At 38.5% G+C, this 15,426-nt stretch overlaps 1 protein-coding gene across 11 annotated transcripts in view; it reads left to right on the top strand.

The window, feature by feature from the left end:
- The first annotated feature begins 9,446 nt into the window (after positions 1 to 9,446).
- The window catches only part of IRF7 (interferon regulatory factor 7), a 28,659-nt gene continuing 22,679 nt past the window's right edge, over positions 9,447 to 15,426 (top strand). For 4 of the 11 annotated variants that reach the window (XR_009152068.1, XM_058156952.1, XM_058156911.1 and 1 more), the window contains exons 1-6: positions 9,447 to 9,592; positions 9,942 to 10,120; positions 10,648 to 10,706; positions 11,337 to 11,391; positions 12,251 to 12,362; positions 13,810 to 13,975. Coding sequence is in view for 10 of the 11 variants with exons in the window: in XM_058156952.1 (XP_058012935.1) it covers positions 11,379 to 11,391; positions 12,251 to 12,362; positions 13,810 to 13,975 (291 nt within the window). In the remaining variant the exon portion in view is untranslated. The other 7 variants (XM_058156921.1, XM_058156974.1, XM_058156965.1 and 4 more) reach the window with 7 other exon arrangements.

Here is a 15,426-nt window from a genome sequence, read left to right as displayed (position 1 = left end):
GTCTTGCACATTGGCAAAAAAAATCAAAACATAAAATACAAATTAGATGGATATGACCTTATAGATGACCCTCACTCTGTCAAGGACCTTGGAGTACTCATTTCTAAAGATCTAAGTGCCAGAGCCCACTGTAACAACATCGTCAAAAAGGCACTAAGAATTATTAACCTAATCTTGCATAGCTTCTTCTCTGGTAATATTGTACTACTAACTAGAGCATACAAAACATTTGCTAGACCAATCCTTGAATACAGCTCATCTGTCTGGAACCTGCACTGCATATCGGACATAAATACAATCAAGAGAACCAGAGATATTTCACAAGACGAGTCCTCCACTCCTCTGTTCGCAATAAAATACCTTATGCCACCAGACTCCAAATGTTAGGCTTAGACAACTTAGAACTATGCAGACTTCAATCTGACTTAAGCATAGTACATAAAATTATCTACCACACCTCTCAATGACTACTTCAGTTTCAACCACAACAATACACGAGCAAATAATAGATACAAATTCAAGGTAAACCGCTCCAAACTTGATTGCAGAAAATAGGACTTCAGTAACAGAGTGGTCAATACCTGGAATGCACTACCTGACTCTGTAGTTTCTTCCCCAAAGCCGAAAATTTTAAGCTTAAACTGTCTACTGTTGACCTCACCCCATTCCTAAGAGGTCTGTAAGGGGCGTACATAAGTGCACCCGCGTGCCTACCATCCCTGTCCTGATATTCCTTTTTTACTTACTCTTTTCATGTATCCAAATTATGTTTATACTTTTACCTGTTATCTTATATATGATTGACAAAATAAATAAATAAAATAAATAAAAATGTCAAAATGGTTCACACCAAGAATAGGATCTCCAATAAAACAAAGGTACCATGCCTTAGACACAGTTACATTTTAGATCTTTCCCAAGTGGCTCACCTGATTTGGGGCTATAAAATCTATATATATATATATTTAATTGCTAAAATTTGAGACTGATTTATATAATCAATTAAAACAGCTAATATCAAAAATATTCTCTTCATTCACCTACACTGGCTAGATTTACACATTTGCTAAACCCTACAGTGATGGGACTAGGTTGGATTTTGTATATTATATAAATCCAACTTCGATGGCTTAGGAATCCCTAGTGCGATCTCAGTCATAACATTTAAAGTAGCATCTGTGCAACATCACCAATTGTTGAGGAAGACAGGATTATGTAGATATCATTACTGCTTTTTAAGAAAGGAGAATTTTGCAAGCTGTGGTTTCTTTTCCTCAGAGGACAAGCTGGGCCTGCCACAACTACTCCTTCTCTAGGTCACTATTAAACATTAAAAGCCTGGGATGTTTTTGAATCTGATCACAAAACCAGTTATATTTTTTTTTTCTTTATGGTCATAGGGTGAACCAGCCTTGATGCATTCTGAGAGTCCTCTGCTCATTTTGCTGAATGACATTCTAGATTTCAGCCCCCAAATCACTTCCCAAAAGTTGTAAACAACCTCAATTTCCTATTATATCTGAATGACATATAGATTTGGCTATTGGCTAGTTGGGAACTGGCTAAATATGGGTTTTGATCAACCTTCTCCAACCTGGTACTACCTAGATGTGTTACACTTCATATCCTACCATTGTCAACTCTTTGGGAATATAACCAAATGCATCAAGCGCATAGGATGGGCAAGGCTTATTAAAACTAAGCTGCAGTTGGAAACAGTAGGCAGATATACATTTCTCCTTAGCCTATCAGCAGTGGTAGGATTCAGCCAGTTCGCACCACTTCGGGAGAACTGGTTGTTAACTTTCTGAGCAGTTTGGTAAACTGGTTGTTGGAAGAAATCATTAGGGCAGAGAACCAGTTGTTAAATTACTTGAATCCCACCACTGCCTATCAGTACTATGGGCCACTCACTATGTTCTGAGTACAGGAACAGATGAAATCATCCTCACCTTCTCCTTTGCAAACATAGCCTCTGACCGTGATTTCCAGCTTCAATTAAAAACTGTGGTTTCTAACTGAAGCTGTTTTAAGTCCTTCAGAGCAGATGGCCTCCAAAGCTTTGTCCTGCTCTAGCAGGACACTCCCCGTCCCCCGCCATTGATTGGCTGCAGTGTAAAAGCAGGGGAATCAGATCCTGGCTTTTAATCCATGCATTCACAATATTGTCAAACCATGAACACCACCATTGATAAAGGAACTTTTAGGACCGTTTTCAGGATAAGCCTGCATTGTATTTTGTTGTTGTACCCAAGTAGGTAGTAAGAAACTCAGTCCGTGAAAAAACAAACAAACTTTATTTGAACAGCTGAGAATTACTTCATTCCCAGCGTTGTTCAACTCAAATTAAAACAACTGCCTCCCAACACAAATTCCTCAGTTCTATCGCAAACCTTGGTCCAATTAGGCAAACTGCCAAGGGCCTTTCTTGGCAAATGTTCACAAGTCACAAAAATAAAGGCAAGACGTAGATGAAGCAGAAGACGAAGCTACCAACGTTGTTTTCCGGGAAAGCCCAAACGCTATTACTGGTCTGTTTTAAGCCTTATGAGAGGGGCCAATCATCTCTTGGCCCTACTCCCAAGTTGTCCTCTCTGCTTGAGCTGCTCTTGCCTTTTGGCAGCTCTTCTCATGCATGCATTAGGAACAGGTTCCTCCTGTTCCTCTGCCTCATTACTATCAGTCTCTGGAGGCTCTGGAATCCGCACCTCACTTCCCGATGGCCTTGGCCTCACCTCAGCCTCATCGCTGTCCAACTCTGTTGCCAGCTCCGTAGGCTGTTGACAGACCACAACATTTGCAAATTTGAGAAATCATGCAAGATTTTCTTTTTTTAGATTGGAGGTATGGGGCAACCTTTTCAGCTGTCAGCTGTCATTAAAGTGTAATAAGCACCATAATTATGCAACATAATTCCATTTCTCTATTTTGAAAGCAGCCACATTTGTAAAAGTCCTGTTGACTCTTTTGAAAAAGGAGCAAATCTGAGAAAGGCATATCTGTCTGCTAAACAATAAGAAGGAATTAAATACTTATCAACTCTGATGTTTTTCACATATAAAATGATCTGCAAGTTCATTATCAAGTTATTTGGGGTCATCCACAGCTAGTTTATTGCATCTCATTTCTGCATCTTCAGTGGCATTGCTTAATTTCTTTAAACAAGGCAGAAATGGAGTGGCTTTTATGAACAAGAAACTTAGTGTGGGTGGTTATTGGTGAAGTTTTCAAAATTGTCAGACTATCATCTGATCTGACCACTAACCACAGAAAGGAAAGAGTGAAGCCAATACAGCAGAGGGATGGATAGTCCCATTTATGCAAAAACGGAACTCATCCAAATCACAGAATAAATAGCTGGTTTGAACCTAAGAATGATCAAATGCCTTTTTAAAATGTTCTTGCAGTGACTTAACAGTTTCTTACGATGCAGATATAAAATAGGTGGAGATTTTCCTGGCCTGTAATAAATGGAAGCTTTAAGTCATAATGCGGTGTGCTGATGAAAACCCATTGTTGCTTTTTTGTTAGTGTAACAGGATGTGTGAACCTAGCCACTGTCATTGGTATCCCATGATGAATGTTTTAATGCTGGGTTTCAACACATCAGCTATAATTTAATAGATTACCAACCCTAGCTAACAATACTAAATGAACCGAATTGCAGAAACACCATCAACAAAAATTAGAAAAGCAAAGTTTTACATTTAGGCAGGAAAAATCAAAGGTATAAGTACAGATTAGGCGATACCTGGCTCAAAAACAGTAACTATGAGAATGACCTTGGAGTCTTAGTGGATGATCACTTGAAAATGAGCCAGCAGTGTGCAGCAACAGCAAAAAAAGCTAATACAATCCAGGGTTGTATAAACAGCAGCATATAATCAAGATCACATGAAGTAGTACTACCCCTTTATAAAACCCCAGTAAAACCACATCTGGAATACTGCAAACGATTTTGGTCACCATACTACAAAAAAGAAGTTGAGATTTTGGAAAAAGTTCAGAGAAGAGCAACTAAGATGATCAAAGACTTGGAGACTAAATCGTATGAAGAATGGCTGCAGGATTTGGGTTTGGCTAGTCTAAAGAAAAGAAGAATAAGGAGTGACATGATAGCAGTATTCCAGTATTTGACGAGCTGCCAGAAAGAAGTGGGGGTCAAATTATTCTCCAAAGCACTGAGGGCAGGGCAAGAAACAACGGTTGGAAACTAATCAAAGAGAAAAGCAACCTGGAATTAAGGAGAAACTCCCTAATAGTGAGGACAATTAACTAGTGCAACAGCTTGCCTCCCGAAATCGTGGACGCTCCATTGCTGGATGTTTTTAAGAAGAGACTAGACCAGGGGTCTGCAAACTTGGCTCTTTTAAGGTTTGCTGGCTGAGGAACTCTGGGAGTTGAAGTCCACAAGTCTTAAAAGAGCCAAATTTGCAGACCCCTGGACTAGACGATCACTTAACTGAAATAGTATAAGTTCTCCTGTTTGAGCAGAGGGCTGGACTAGAAGACCTTCAAGGTCTATTCTATTCTATTCTGTTCTATTCTGTTCTGTTCTGTTCTGTTCTGTTCTATTCTATTCTATTCTTCTAGGATTTTGCAATAGCAGCCACTAGTTTTAACAACTGGATGCTTTCTGAAAAGGCACCAGTTGCAATTGATGTTCTCAAATGCAGCTGGTCAGCTACTATGGCTTGCCCCTACCATAATAGCTGTGGTAGGGGCAAGTGGTAGGGACAAATGAGGCTCTTCCACACTTGCCCCTACCACCGCACAGAGACATCCACCAGAGTTGTGTCAAAATCAGCAAGATGATGAATCTTTGTCCCACTGCAAGCCCAGCCCCTTTTATACATGCGCATACACATACAAAGACACATTGCACTATGATACTGCCCTGCTACTTTGCTAGTTTTGATCCTTCTGTAGGTGCCTTTGCTGTGTCATGAAGATTCTCTGGGAACCATATCTTGCCTTATCCTCATGGCACTATCTTCATTTCAATCCCAGCCCCCTACTGGAGTGACCTAAAATCACCCTTGGTTCTAAAGGTGCTTTTTCAAGAGGCAACTGGACTTTCTGGTTTTTCTTTGAAGACATTTTGTTTCTCATCCAAGAAGCTTCTTCAGCTTCAGCTTCAAAAAACCCCAGGAAGTCCTCTTGAAAAAGCACCTTTGGGACAACCAGGATCTCGATGACTGAGAACCACCATAGACATCCTTAGTTCTAGTTTTAAAGTAATCTGTTTGCTCTTCTCCTGACCCAATTTTGCCGTGGACATTATTGGGCAATAAACCATGGTACAGTCAACCATGGGTATATTGTGCGAACATAGCAAATTAAAATTTAAATGATAGTATAAGCATAGATAGGACCCAGCAAATGTACCATAATTGACTTCTAAAGCTAAGATTAAACTGCCAAATTGATGTATATAAAGAAGTGATCCTTAGCCGGCACGATTTCAAAAAGGTTTTCTTTTGTGTATGACCTGTTTCTAACGCACTTAAACAATTCTTTTCCCCATCTACAGGCCTGCTGCCTGTTCTCTCAGTGGCTGGGCTTCTCCCAGTGTGGTTTTTACAATTTCCTTTGCTCAGGCTCCCCTGAAGTTGCACAAACACTTGTCACAAAGAGAACTCTGGTCCAGATGTTACAGTATGTCTCTAACCTGACTCACTTCACTTCCTCCTTACTCTGAAAGGAAAGGTTGGGGGTGGTGGGGGGAAACTCCTATTGCTTTTATTCCATAAGGTTGAGGCTATGTGTGATTTGGAATCGAGATCAAATCCTGTGTTTCAGGTGACTCTCATCTGATTCTATTTATTTATTTTATTTATTTTATTTTGTCACAACAATATATGTAGGTATCATACAAAAGATTATATAGTATATAAACACATTCTTTAGGCTGATTTTGTTTCCTTCCTTCTGACATTCCAGAAAGGTGTTAGTGCAAGTGTTAACAAGATGATGTTCTAAAAATTACCAGTGGTGTCCTTTTATTGTCTTTAGACACATCCCAGTTGAGGGGGCGGAGAGGGGGGAAAAAAAGAGGTAATAGAGCTGAAGCATTCTGTTTTGCAGTTGTTCTTTCGTGACAGAGAGTCCATTCCATCAGGTAAATAGCAGTTGGTGAAAGTTTATGTACTAACTTTATCACAGTAGATTTTAAGGTGCCATGAGACTCTTTATAACAGGGGTCTCCAACCTTGACAACTTTAAGACTTGCGGACTTCAACACCCAGAATTCCTCAGCCAGCTTTGCTGGCTGAGGTATTCTGGGAGTTGAAGTCCGTAAGTCTTAAAGTTGCCAAGGTTGGAGGCCCCTGTTTTATAATGTTTACAGGTAGTCCTCGACCTATGACCACAATTGAGCTCAAAATTTGTGTTGCTAAGTGAGGCATGTGTTGAATTTTGCCCCATTTTGCAACTTTTTGTTGCCATGGGTGTTAAGTCAACCACTGCAGTTGTTAAGTTAGTAACACAATTGCTAAGTGAATCTGGCTTCCCCACTGATTTTGCTTATCAGGAGGTCGCAAAAGGTGATCACGTGACTCCCAGGACACTGCAACCATCATAAATAGGAGTCAGTTTCCAAATGTCTGAATTTTGATCACAATGACCATGGGGATACTGCAACGGTTGTGTGAAAATTGGTCATGAATCGGTTTTTTCAGTGCTGCTGTAACTTTGAACAGTCACTAAATGAACGGATGTAAGTCAAGGACTACCTGTATTGCAGAAAACTAACTTGCATGAATAACTTCCTAAATCTTTAAAACAAGCTGGTTTTGCGTATCACAAAAATGCCACTTTATTTGCATCGGGTATTCATTGCCTTCATTCTTGTCAAAGTACAATTCTACGTTTTTTTTAAAAAATGCAGGAAAGTCCTTCACTATCAGAAGGAAGTACTGCTACCACATTGAAATTCGTTTTGTTGGATAGGGCCCTTTGTTCAAGTTTGTCAAGATCTTTTTGGATCTTGAGCTTTTCTTCTGGGGTTTTGGCTATTCCTGCCAGTTTAGTGTCATCTGCAAAAATGTTCTCTCTCTCTCTCTCCCTCCCTCCCTCTCTCTCAGAATTAAAACAGTTTAGTTACATCAGCATGAGTGCAGAACAGATGCATTTAAAATAGGAAGTGCTGAAAAAGTAGCATCTGCAAGTCGGGGTATTTTAAAAAATCAAGATGGAGATTGCAACCATGCAAGCTTCACACCTTTGTATATGCATATGTTACTAACACAAGTGGGAAAGGGATTTGGTTGCATGGTCTCAATTGCCATCTTAAGCTTTTTTGATGCCCCCCTCCCCTCTTAGGACATTGTTCTGGAGAGAAGCCTTCATCTGATAATAGAAAGCAAGTATGATGGAGTAAATTATCCTAAAGAAGAAATGCATGCTGAAATGGATTTGATTCATTTTTATTTATTTTTATTTCCAGTCTATACATTTTTCAAATGAACAAATCTCTCTCAAGACACGTCAGAACTTGGCCTATTCAATAATGAACTCCAGTAAATTTGAAATCTTTTCCGCATTAAATCCATGAGCATTCCAGTTTTCTACAGTTGATTGTTTCAACGTGGTTCCTATCACTCTCTGGACATCTTGGCTCAATACGATAAAGTTGTACAGGTAGCCCTCGACTTATGACCACAACTGACTGAGTCCCAAATTTCTATTGTTAAGCAAGAATTAAGTGAGTTTTGCCCCATTTTACAATCTTTCTTATGATGGTTGTTAAGTGAATCATCGCAGTTGTTAGGAACAAATTGTTAAGTGAATCTAGCTTCCCCATTGAGTTTGCTTGTCAGTCTCAAAAAGGAAATCATGAGACCCCAAGACACTTATTTTTATTTATTTATTTATTTTTGTCACACAGTATATATAAGCATAAGCATGTAATAACTATACAATATATAAGCATATATATGAGTATGTAATAATGATATTAATTGGATATAACGAAAGGAAACAATAGGACAGGAACGGTAGGCACGCTTGTGCTCTTATGCACGCCCCTTACAGACCTCTTAGAATTGGGGTGAGGTCAATAGTAGACAGTTTTTGGTTGAAGCTTTGGGGATTTTGGGAAGAGACCACAGAGTCAGGTCAGGTGCTTTATTCCAAGCATTAACAACTCTGTTACTGAAGTCATTTTTCTGCAATCAAGATTGGAGCGATTAACATTAAATTTAAATCTATTGTGTGCTTGTGTATTGTTGCAATTGAAGCTGAAGTATTCTTTGACAGGAAGGACATTGTAATACCAACCTGCCTTCCATTGAGGACCTGTATACTGCACGAATCAAGAAGAGGGCCGTGAAAATATTTACAGATCCCTCACATCCTGGACATAAATTGTTTCAACTCCTACCCTCAAAACGACGCTATAGAGCACTGTACACCAGAACAACTAGACACAAGAACAGTTTTTTCCCGAAGGCTAAACAAATAACTCCCTCAACACTGTCAAACTATTTACTAAATCTGCACTACTATTAATCTTCTCATCGTTCCCATCACCAATCTCTTTCCACTTATGACTGTATGACTGTAACTTTGTTGCTGGCAATCCTTATGATTTATATTGATATATTGACCATCATTTGTGTTGTAAATGTTGTACCTTGATGAAGGTATCTTTTCTTTTATGTACACTGAGAGCATATGCACCAAGACAAATTCCTTGTGTGTCCAATTACACTTGGCCAATAAAAAATTCTATTCTATTCTATTCTATATGATTCTATGAGTTAAACTCAGGTCATGTCAAAGGCGGCATAGTTCTATATTTTCTAAGCTCAGGATTTCAAGTCTGGTGGCATAAGGTATTTTGTTGTATTCAGAGGAGTGGAGAACTCTTATTGTAAAGTATTTCTGGAACCATCCTAAATAACTAAATAACCATCCTAAAAATAAACCAGTTGTCGAGCATCTGAATGTTGATAGAAGTGTGAAAAATGATCGTCAGTCACTTTTTTAGTGTAGTCACTGTGAACTGTCACTAAACGAACTATTGACCTGCAATCTAACACAGTTGCAGGGCACTTGTTTGGGGAAGTTCAAACACTAGAAAGCCTCGAACTTTCTCTTATGCACACAGTTTTTAAAAAAGCCATTCTAACTGCAGTTTCGCTTCCCGGGGAAAAAAATATATGCATATACTCCTTCTCCAGAGGAACCCCCAGCTGGCGAATAAAAGCTTAGCTTCCTGGAAAGTAAATGATCGCCCTCGACTGGGCGGGACCACCCAGGCGGGAAAGGAAACTTAAAGTTTCGCGGAGTCACGTGGTTTACAGGAACGCACAGAATACAGCCGAAGGCAAGGCCGACCTTCTCTTGGCAGCAATGGAGGCGAGCGAAAGTCAGGCTCCCCGCCCCCCACCTCGCCAGCCAGCCAGCCAGCCAGCCACGAGACTGCCCATTCGAAAGGTGGTTCTCGCTGATTGGCTGTCATTGGCCAATGAACTTGCCCTCCGGTTCGTAATATAAACATCGTGCGAACACCAGTGGGCAGGAGTTTGTTGTTATTTCTGCATTCTCCTCCGTCGCGCTATAAGAGCTCTCCCGTAGTGGAAAAAAGGTAATAATTTGTCCCTTTTATGCAGTGGCTTTCACTCGCAGAAGGGAGTGGGTTAGCTGAGCCGTAGTTGCTTCCACGCAGATGAAGGAAAAGAAGAAAAAAACCCACTTTCTTCTTCTAGGCGGGTATTTTCACCTTTTTTGTGTCTTGCCGGAGCAAGAAGTTTTGCGGCTGCATTTCTCATACAGCGTTCAGTTGTGCCTTTTTTTAAAAATTCAACTAAATTGAAACAAATTAAATTTTTTTAAAGTTTCTTTTTTAAATGCATGTGCAAATATGAGCCGAAAAGAGTACAACACGGAGGCAACATCTTTGTGCACCTGACCCTTTCACCCTCCCCCCATCCCAGGTCGCAGGTGTAGAGATTTGACCGGTCTTGCGATCAGGAAGTACTGGGTGCGATTTGCTCGTCGGTGGCTCCAGGAGCAATGGTTACTCAGTAGATTCGTGTAGGATTTTCTCCTGTTGCAGTGCCCTCAGCACCTGGGGAGAATTTAGATGCGAGTGGTGATAGCAAAGGATTATATGGTAAGAGAGAATCCTGCAGCATATTGCTTTATATAGTTCTGCAGGTTGTATGCAACAAAACTTCTTGTGTGCTTGTAGGAGACCTGCTTAATGTTATCTCTTAATGTGCATATGAATGGGGTATGAAGGAAGTTGGCAACCAATGGTGGGGGGAACAGAATTTTGGAGCCTTTGTTTGCTGCTGTTAATTATCACCAGCATTTGAGCTGATGGAAAGCTATCTCTATGCCACTAAAACACTTGTGTCTGATGGGTTCAGTTGGTTGTTTCAATTGTTGCCATGTGATGAACTGAAAAGGTGCATCAAATGGCAAAAGTTTTTGAATTGACATACTGCAGATGGACTAACTTACAGAATGCATCCAAAATCCAGGACCTATGACTACTGTGGGGTTAAAATTTGGCAGTTGTGGCCACTTCATATGGTTGTCATTTCCAATGCTCTCTGCCAGGAAAATCAGTGAGAAAATTACTCCTGCTCTCACTGCTCTTTTGTCTTCCAGTAATCATTCTGTTTCTCTATTTAGGTAAGGAAATACTATTGAAACGGTAATCCAACAGGGCACAAGTTGTCTAGGAACACGAGGTAAAATTCCCTGCTTTCATTGTCAACCTTTGATCTCTTTCTGTAGTTTCGGATGTTGAGGGAAGGAGATGATGAAATATGATGACATCATGCAAATGAGGTTTTGTATTATAGCTATTTTTCCTATAAGCATGATGACAAACCTGTGGCACGCATGCCAGAGGTGGCATGCAGAGCTGTCTCTTTGGGCACGTGCGCCATCCCCAGGTGCTCTTCTTGTTTCCGGCACACATATGCGTACTGGCCAGCTGGTCTTCGAGCATACGAGAGCACCGGAAACCTGGAGACCAGCTGGCTGGTGCACATCCGCATGCTGGAAACTCAAAACCAGCTGGCCGGTGCACACATACAAAATATCTCAGTTTTTAAAAAGCACTTGAAGCATGTATTCATATACATTGTGTGGGGTGGGAATATTTGGGCTCAGGGATCCTTTAAATTTGAGATTTAAAGGATGGAATACGTTAGATGAAGACTGCATAGATCTGATCAATAGTGTTAGACTCTTGTCTGATGCCAAGTCCAATTTACCTCAATGTAATTTGGAAACCCCCTAATTTAACTTTTGGTCCCTCTTTTACACTCCCCAACTTAGTACCTATCATTTGAAAACTATGTTTTGTGATATAGGCTGGCTCAGAAATCTGGGAATTGGCGACTCAAAATGACTGAATGGTTGGAGAAGGTAGGAATTGTCACCACTATTGGCAAGGACGGCGAGTTTAATTTCTCTATTCCATCTAGAGCCAGTGCGTAGTGGCTTTTCTTCAGGGAGTGTGGCCCAAGCTATGGTCTACTCGTTGAAATTGTGATTGGGCACTTTCTGGCAGGAATGTGATAACCGAAGGAGTTCAATCTGCTATAGTGATAAGTTCACTGAGCTAATTATTACAATATGATGTATGTCTGGTTTTATTTATCTATCCAATGAATATGGCTGCCATATCTCCATTCTGGGCACTGTGGCCAGTGAACAAAATGAGAACAGAAATTCATTAAAAGCCAAAACCTAATTAAAGGTGCATCAAGGCTCGATAAAAATCACCACAGGAGGATTATTATACAGCAGTATCAGTAGCTATCTCATGACAATTTATTTCACGTACACGTGCACCAATGGGGAGAATGCTTAGAGTGCTTTACCTACATGAGATTAGAGAGATGTAAACCCACAGACTATCTTTCTCTGGGGAAAGCCCAAGTTTTGTAGCATCTTGCCTTTATAGCTAAACATTGCAATCCCTTGGTATTTCATATTGCTTAATTATAAATTGATCATTATTGCTAATTAATAAATTGATATTGTATTTTTTGTTGGCTTATTTTGAATGGGCTACCATGATAGTGGGACAAACATTTATTGCTGAATTCTAGTCTGAAATGATTGACTTCTGTATTTCTAAAACTGCTCAGAGTATTTTAAAAGTTTAGAATGTGATATGGGAGCTGAATTTGAAGCCTACTTGGCTAGGAAGATGTGTAATAAAAGTTCATAAACCTGTAATTAACATGGGTTACATCATCTGGTTGTTGTTTTGGAACAGGTTCCCCTTGGAGGGTTCTTCCATTAATCCATAAGTTACTCAGTGTAAGAAATAGAAAAATCTTTCATATTTCACCTGACAGCTACACAATGGCAACATCAGCAAATAAGGGGTGAGTGCTCCTGAGCTAGAATTGTAAAACAACAAGAATAAAAATGTATGTGTGTGCAGAGGAAAAGTAGGCTTGGGTATCCTTACTTTTATTCATACACATTATTCATTTTCAGCTAGTGTATAGTATGATAAATCTGTCGATGAAGCCAAGTGCTTCTCTTTTCTGCAAATAAGAGCTTTTGACCTAAATTACATTGGGGGGCGGGGAAGCAGCAAAGCAAGAAGAGATTGGGACTTCTTTATTCAAGCATTTGGAAGTAAATTCAATAGCATTTTCTTCCCTGTAAATCTGCTTAGAATTCCAATATTGTCCATCAAGCCCTATAAATAAAATAACAAAAAACAAAACAATGGTTTTTACAATTCTATGCTGACCTTACAATGCTGGCAGAAAGTGAACACAATATACCATAAACTTGTCAGGCAGCTTAATATTTCAGCATAGCATCTCTGACATTTTGCATTTACACTTCTGGGTTGGTTGTAAGTCACATTACTTGTGCTGGGATGTATATTTAATATTTTGCCCTCCCCGTATGGATACATTGTGTCTGTTCTATTTTAGATGAATCAGAGAGTCATACACATTATTACAACCTTGGCTAACCCAGCACTTTCCATTTATATTCAACTAGAGTTCCCACTGACTTCCCACTGAAGTAATGGTATTACTTTTCTGTCAGGTAGTTAGTGGATGTTGTAATCTAGTAATGACATTAGATTGGGGAAGACTGTATAATTGCAAGTAGCTTGTGGCCCTACAACCTTCTTACAGCACCTTGGGCTTCTGTGTAGCAGCTGGAAATGTTGGGTTTTTCAGATCAAAAAGAGGACTAAACAATTATACTGTAAAGGGTGGGGGATTTACAACAGCCATAGTTCTGCACTGATGTAATAGTGTAGTATAAGTTACTTATTAATTATTAGTGATCCTGAAAAAGTTTAACAAAAGTAGGCCTGTTTAGTACTGTATGTGAATGGGAAAACACCAAGAAAGTCCAGACTAGATAAGGAAGTTGAAAAACATTCCAGAGTAGTGACAAACCATATTTGAATTGTTACCAAGAGAAGAATGGATGTTGTCTGTTGCATTATCACGTGTTGGTTTGAAGGAGAAAAAGTACTAAGTTAGACAAAGTTACTATACTGCATATTATGACTTAGATTCACCTAAAATGGAAAAGAATGATCCAATCAGGATATACCATGGAAAAAACGCATTTTTATAAAGTTCAGGGAAGAAAGGTTTGATTCTGGCTTCTTTTGAAAACTCTATTATGAAAACTGCACTTCTTTTTCTTAATTAGAGGTTTTATTATTTTGTCTGAAGTCTGTATTGAGAGATTTTGGAGATCATCCTGCATGTGGACTTAAAGTTATTTTTCCTGTGGTTGAGTCTGGGCTATAATTTCCAAGGATTAAAGTTCTTCTATTTGTTCACTCAGGAATCCTAAAAAAGTTGGGTTTTTTGACTGGTTGATTGAACAGATCAACAGTGGAAGATACAAGGGTTTGTTGGACTGGATAGACGAGAACCACACAACCTTTCGTATCCGTTGGAAGCATAATTCAAAGAAGAATCTTGTGGCACATGATTATGAGATTTTCAGGGTATGAACATCTTCTTCTTAAAATGATTATATGTATGTGTTTGCCTTGCCAAATGATGTATTATCTTCTGTAACCATTGCAAGCTTCTAATATTTTAAATAGATCATGATGTAAGCTTTTGCAGATTAGGCCTATTCATTGATGCTGAAGCAAACTAACAGCAATTTTTCTGAAAGCTTGAAGAATCCATTTTACTCAAATATCCCTAGACTGGGTAGCAACGCATGGTTCCATTTACGTGACAGATTACTTTAAAAACTCCTAGATGCATGTAGATAATGTTATGGATTCCAAAGGTTTTTTTGTGGGAAACCTGACCTGGAAATTAAAGGCAATTTCTATTGGAAGCTAGAATAAAAGGGAGCTTTTTATTACGCAATCTTAAGAAGTTATAGCATGTCCTAAAGTGACACTTCCATTGTAGGTCGTTCTTCCAGACTTTTCATTGCTGCTGCATATTTCTTCCTTTTTATTTTTGATAAAGGAGAAAGGGTAGTAGTAGTAATATCTGATAGTTTAATGAAAACCATCTCTGAGTAAAAAAGTATTTTAATCTTTGTTCTCATTGTAGTTATATTCAGAAACTGACCATAAGGAAACACGTTACTTATAATGGATGGAGATTGGCATTAGTGGAAACTTTGCTCCCATTCTGAGTAGCAGATACCTCTCAGTGTATGTGATTACTTTTATTTAAATAAATTTTGACTAAGGTTATTATAACATAAAATACAATGCAAATAAAGATTAAAAACTAGGGAGTGCAGGAGAAAAAAGAGTAGGATTTCCATTTCTTTTCAACACAGTTAAATATTAATATATTAATAAACAACTTTTTACATTACTTATAATTATTACAAGCCAGTTCTATAACTACAATTATTAAATGTTCAAACCAAGTTCTAAAGTTCAGGTTTTTCTGTTTCAAACATAAAAAACAGAATTAATAGCCCAATAAAAACAAACCAAATAAAAATTTCCTCCTCACATCACCACCTTAACCAAATCCATTTTTCCTCTGTTGTAAGAAATGATATATATTTCTGTTTACACTTACTAATCTTTCTAAATTATAATAATCTGTATTAACAAAAATCATACTTTTTCAAATTCTTTAAAATTGGAGGAAAAATTCTTATATTTATTTTAAAACCAAACGTTTTTTAAGAAAGTTCATCTTTATAATTAAAACAATTAATTCTAATGCATCTTTTTAAACTTCCTTTTAAAATATATACATTCAATAATATTTTGTAAATTTAGGAATTATTCAACATTATGTAGAAGAAAAACAAGAATCAAAAACCTCCTTTTCTGTTCCTCTTCCTCTTAAACTTACTTTCCAAATTTAATTTCAATAATATTGTACAAGCTTTAACAGTAACACATTCATCTCATTTTCAAACCCAATTTATAAGTACAAAGCAATGCATTGGAACTTTCTTTTAATT

Source organism: Ahaetulla prasina, chromosome 1 (assembly GCF_028640845.1).
Source record: "Ahaetulla prasina isolate Xishuangbanna chromosome 1, ASM2864084v1, whole genome shotgun sequence".
Taxonomy (NCBI): domain Eukaryota; kingdom Metazoa; phylum Chordata; class Lepidosauria; order Squamata; family Colubridae; genus Ahaetulla; species Ahaetulla prasina.
Note: the sequence above shows the minus strand (reverse complement) of the source record. Positions and strands in the feature narration are given on the sequence as shown.